We start from the raw sequence: 5,374 nt of genomic DNA, 5'->3' as shown, positions 1-5,374 counted from the left end.
CTCGCACGCTGTTTTCTGTGCTGCACACACATCTAAAGCAAGCGCACAGAAAGCAGCCTCTCAAACTGAATAGTCTCTTCCGCACCTTTTTGCACAGAAAAACAGACAGAAATGTCAAAATATCCTTGTAAAAACAGTCGGTTATGTCCGAAGTGAATGTAAACAGCTGACAAAGAAAAGCATAACAGTAAATTGGATAAAGTGACAGCAGCCTAATATTCCTGCTGCCGTCTCTATAACAAAATCAATCAAAAAACAAAAGTCAAAGAGAAAATTAATTCGCTATTCTTCACTGAATAACTTTTGTAACTATATTTGTAATGTATATTTTATTTATAAAGTGCAGTGTTATTTTACATTTGATTACAGTTTTGTACCTGAATACCTGAAAATCTTAAATCACTGTTTATTGTAAGTCATATCTTTGTTCAGTTTTATGTATTCGTGCAATTCCTAATTTGTTTATTTGTTCTTTTTTACTTGTCTATAATAATGCTTGGAACTGTATATTAGTTAGGCTAGTTGTTTTTGCTGTGGTGTTTTTAAACTATAGACAAATGTTCCTTGTGTAAGAGTTCAGCCTGCTGATTTTTGTTCATGATATTCACCTACAATTAAATATTTTGCAATAAGACAGTATAAATGTGAATGATATCTAAGTCTTTACTTTTTTCTTTTTTGGAATTGTTAAAATTCAAACGATACCCAACCCTAATGATGAATAAACCAATAGAAAAAACACACATTTATAAATGAAAGCATTTTATTTCAGTTGGATGGGAAAGAATAGAAATGGGGAAGTTGGTGTGGACAGCTTATGGTCGTTTGGTTTTGCGTCAGACTTTATGCAGTGAGGACGTGACCCCGACCCCTGATGTTAGCAGTTCCTGGTTTGAGATCCAGTGAGCTTCAGGGGCCGGTTTATCTGCTTTATCTATTTTCTCTGTGGAAACACACAGAGCGGCTGATGCTGGAATCAGATGCTGGAGGAGAGATAAGAGTGGAAGGCAGTTTACACCTGCTAATGATAATGATCCCCTGTAAAGGAAGAGAAATATGACACTTCAAAGTTCAGGTCTATCATCACAGGCGAATGTGATGCTCAAATCCTCCTCATCATGTACAACACTCCACACAGGCAGTGAAACCGCTCACTAAAGTCACAGACGAACACGTTTACACACACAAACAGGTATGGTTGAATATTCAGTTCTTAAGTATGTGGAAGAGAAGAACTCTCGATGGTCCCAGGCTGCAGTGAATGATGGGAATGAAGCACTCATTCTGAAAAGAACTGATGCTCCAAAGCGTTCAGCGCAGAGATTCGCTTCAGCGGGTCGAATGTCAGCATTTCCTGTTGAGACAGAGGAAGATCAAGAGTCACAACAGTATCTTCAGATCATCTGAGCTGTTTCAATATCACTGATATACAATTAGTTTTAATCATGGTTATTATCGTTAACTAAAACTATTAGAAACATTTCTGTTATTGAAATAAAGCTTAAAATAAAAGAAAATATAAAATATTAGTTGAAAAAACTAAAAAATATTGAAATGTTGCCTAATAAACTGAAATAAGCACTAAAATTATGAACTTGAAATAAATAAAAATGAAAACTAACTAAAACTAAAATAAATAAATTAAACCTAAATAGCAATATTTAAAAAAGCACATAACGAAACAACCTAAAAATTAAACTAAAGTTAACATAAAAATTAAAAATATAAAAATAAAAGCCAATTCAAAATATTAATAAAACTAAAATACCAGTTTATGAGTTTTTATTTTAATATTTTACATTTTCATTTTAGTAATTTTCATTATCTTTTGCAATTAATAAGAACTATATTTCAATTTGAGTTATTTTAGTACTTCCAGTTAAACTAAATGAAAATGAGAAATTGTCTTGAAACTAGATGAAATAAAACAAGTACATTTTAAAACTATTTTCTTTTATTTCAGTTTGTTTATTTCAAATAACAAAATTGTTTGTTTTATGGTTTTAATTTTAGTTAACAATAATAAACCCTGATTTTTTAAAGTGAGAATCTAAGAATATATATGATAATTTCTTCTCTTAAAAAATCGTGTTAAATCGCTTTTTACAGTTTATTTACTTCACTTATAGCAACAGTTTTACCAGAGTAAAAACATTGTCAGAGAAAAGTGAATGCTGAACGTAAACATACCAGCAAGAGCTCCGCCCCCTTCTCGCTGATCTCAGGAACACAGTCTGTGATTGGCTGAGGGTTTTGAGGGCTGAAGTTCTGACGGGACAGAGTGACATCAGTCGGCCACTCGTCTTCAGACGGCAGGCCGATCACCCTGTCAATCAACATTCATTATTAATCACAGGCTGATTTTAAAAGCACACTGATCACACATCATGATAGAGGAGTCTGGTGTTGATTGTTCAGTGTCTCTCTGTCATTCAGTCTCTCTAACACGAGTGTGTCTGTTTTTACTCACGCAAAAATCTTCCCCAGCTGGTCCACCTCTGAATCTCCACAGAAGAGCGGTCTGAAAGACGAGACGCCACATTACAAATCATAAATGACTAATGAACGAACTAATCAACAGACCTGATGGGAAAATAAGCATTAGAAAGCCACTGAAGTCAACATTAAAGGTCATTAAGCAATACTACATAACACATTCATAAAACAAAGGGAATTTCTGCAGTTTTTAAAATCAAACTTTAAAAAAAGGACCTTTTTAGAACTTGCACAGATAAAGTTAATTGCAGTTGTCAATATAGAACAAACTTATACAATTTATTAAAAACAAAAAAAAAAAAAAAACATTAAACAGGCTATGTAAAAATACTCAAGGGACATTAAATTCAATATATGAATATGTATTTAAATGGTTTACCTAACAATATATAATAGATCATTAGAATTAGAGGTTGAGCAATATTAGATTTTACTGATGCAATAATAATCTTTAAAGAAATCAATCAGATTATTGTGCTGATATTAGTAAAAATCTAGTGAATGTGTTAAATAATGAACTCAGCCCAGAGAGAAGATACTAGAGTTTACTGTGTAACCAAAATACCAATAATAACCAGAGAAGAAAGAAAGAAAGATTTATGTATAATGCAGGACTTGAAATACACCAGGACTCTTATTTTGAAATGCCTGAAACTGTGAGTCTGTAGAATGTGCAACAGCGCCTCCTTTTGAAGTTTAATAAATCACAAGGCAGTATTATAATTCCTGTATTTCCATTCCCAAATTTAAGACCTCATAAAATAATGAGGAAGACTTGTGTTGTACCATTTAAGATTTGTGTGAGAATGTCTTAAATTCATTAATCAAATTTAAGACTGTAAGGACCGGTGGTGACCCTGCGACAACATTTATTCGATACTAAACCAATATACCAGATGAAAATAAGAAATTGTCAAAACCCTTCCTTTTAAATGATAAATACAAGGGAAGTATCTCTAGTAATACCACCCGAATCCCACCAGAACAGATATTTGAAATACAGAATATTGCTTTAAAATATAAAGAAAAGTAATAATATGAGGTTGAACTTGATTTATTAATGAAACAAATTCTTATGAAAAGTTTTATCACTGTCTTTTGAAGGGCTTCTCAAGCAGCAACACTTTTATGCAAACTCTGCCAAACTCAACTGAACATTTGTTAGAATAAAAAGTGAACCGTCAGTAACAAACAGCTGCAAATGATGTTTGTTTTGACATTTCAAAATAAAAGCACAAGTGCACTAATAGGGTATTTAGGCTTAAAGGGTTAGTTCCACCCAAAAATATGAATTTTAATGAACATCTGAGAGCTTTTGAGCATCACTGCTTAGACTCACGTGCGTCTGAACATCTCAGCGAAGATGCAGCCGGTGCTCCAGATGTCCACAGGTGTGGCGTATGTGGTCTGGAGCAGCACTTCAGGAGAGCGATACCACAACGTCACAACCTGAGCCGAGAAAACATCATCAGACGTGTTTCGTGTGCGATCGGTGTCGATGACACGAGACCGCGCGTCTCTTACCACTGGTGTGAGCGCCATGTGACAGCTGTAGATCCGTGCCAAGCCAAAGTCGGCCAGTTTCACCTGCCCTCTGCTGGTCACCAGGATGTTTTCCGGCTTCAGATCCCGATGGAGAACCCGATTCGAGTGCAAGAATGCCAAACCACACAGTAACTGCTGCATCAAGTCCTGCATCACACGCAAACACATCTGCTGAAAACATCATTCATTTTAAAACTTTTCATGACCTTCTGTTGATGTGATGATCTTTGTTTTGAGACATGTTAAAGGACTCGAATCATGAGGAATTTAATTAGATAGACGAGCTGGCAATAATCAGGGCAGCGTTTGTCCAGATCAACTCTCAAATAAATCAAACATATTAAAGGGGTCATATTATGCTATTTTAAACATTCATTGTTTTGTTTATTAGGTGTAAAAGAATAGGTTAGCATGCTTTAATGTACAAACGCTCTGATTTCTACAAAGCCCCTCCTTCTGAAAAGCTCAGAGTGCTCTGATTGGCCAGCTGACAGCTGACCCAGTGTGTTGTGATTGGTCAATCACCTCAAGCATGTGCATGTGTAAAAACCCTTACCATAACCATGAGCTTCAGCTTCTAAAGCAACTGTTAACAGAGTTAATAATAATGTCGGTTTTACCGTATCACAGAGTTCCTGGAGACCCACTGAGAGAGTTTAGCTCCAACCCTAATCAAACACACCTGGAGCAGCTAATCAAGCTCTTGCATGTTTGAAAATACTCAAGCAGGTGAGCTGAAGCAGGTTGGGTCCCCAGGAACAGGGTTGAAGACCTCTGACGTATCAGTTTGAGCCTGAGTCGGATTCTGAAGATGCGGATCATCAAGCCGATCGACCAAAACCAATTTAGCAATCATGACTTGAGCAGAGCGTTTCACAGAGTTAAGATTTATTTTCTAACTCTCTTACCTTTCAGATACAGTGTTATAATTTGTGTCCTTTACTGTAACAACTTTATGTCCTGAAGTGACAACCTAAAATACAGTTAAAAAAACATACTGAAGTGCATATTTCTGATTTATTTAGGTGTATTTAGCCAGGGTTGTGCTCTTCCAGGTTCAGGAAGCTGTCCTCTGTAAAATGCGCTGTGCACAAGCAAAAATTTGGGTTGTACGTTCAGGAACAGTGTTATAAATAAATGTTCACCATTGTTAAGATTTAACCTTCAACTAAGTCCAAAGGGGTTTTGCTTTCAAATCCAAACACAAAGTGTCTCCACAACGACATTCCAACTCACTGAAGCCTCGCCTTACATTACATTAAAAAGCATCATATGACCCTTCTTTAAACTCACACTACTGTTCAAACGTTCATGTTTTTGAAAGTCTCTTCTG

The 5,374-nt window shown here is 35.6% G+C and overlaps 1 protein-coding gene across 1 annotated transcript in view; it reads right to left on the bottom strand.

Annotated features, from left to right (window-relative positions):
* Window positions 1-745: 745 nt before the first annotated feature.
* Window positions 746-5,374, bottom strand: part of cdk4 (cyclin-dependent kinase 4) — a 16,007-nt gene continuing 11,378 nt past the window's right edge. The window contains exons 4-8 of the mRNA XM_048173140.1: window positions 4,021-4,188; window positions 3,836-3,945; window positions 2,471-2,521; window positions 2,191-2,326; window positions 746-1,354 (exon numbers count right to left, since the gene is read on the bottom strand). Coding sequence (XP_048029097.1) covers window positions 1,280-1,354; window positions 2,191-2,326; window positions 2,471-2,521; window positions 3,836-3,945; window positions 4,021-4,188 — 540 coding nt within the window. The 3' untranslated portion in view covers window positions 746-1,279. The remainder of the gene's footprint in view (window positions 1,355-2,190; window positions 2,327-2,470; window positions 2,522-3,835; window positions 3,946-4,020; window positions 4,189-5,374) is intronic.

The sequence above is a fragment of the Megalobrama amblycephala genome, linkage group LG21 (assembly GCF_018812025.1).
Source record: "Megalobrama amblycephala isolate DHTTF-2021 linkage group LG21, ASM1881202v1, whole genome shotgun sequence".
Classification (NCBI taxonomy): Eukaryota; Metazoa; Chordata; class Actinopteri; order Cypriniformes; family Xenocyprididae; genus Megalobrama; species Megalobrama amblycephala.
The sequence above is the reverse complement of the archived record's forward strand: the minus strand, read 5'-3'. Positions and strand labels throughout refer to the sequence as shown.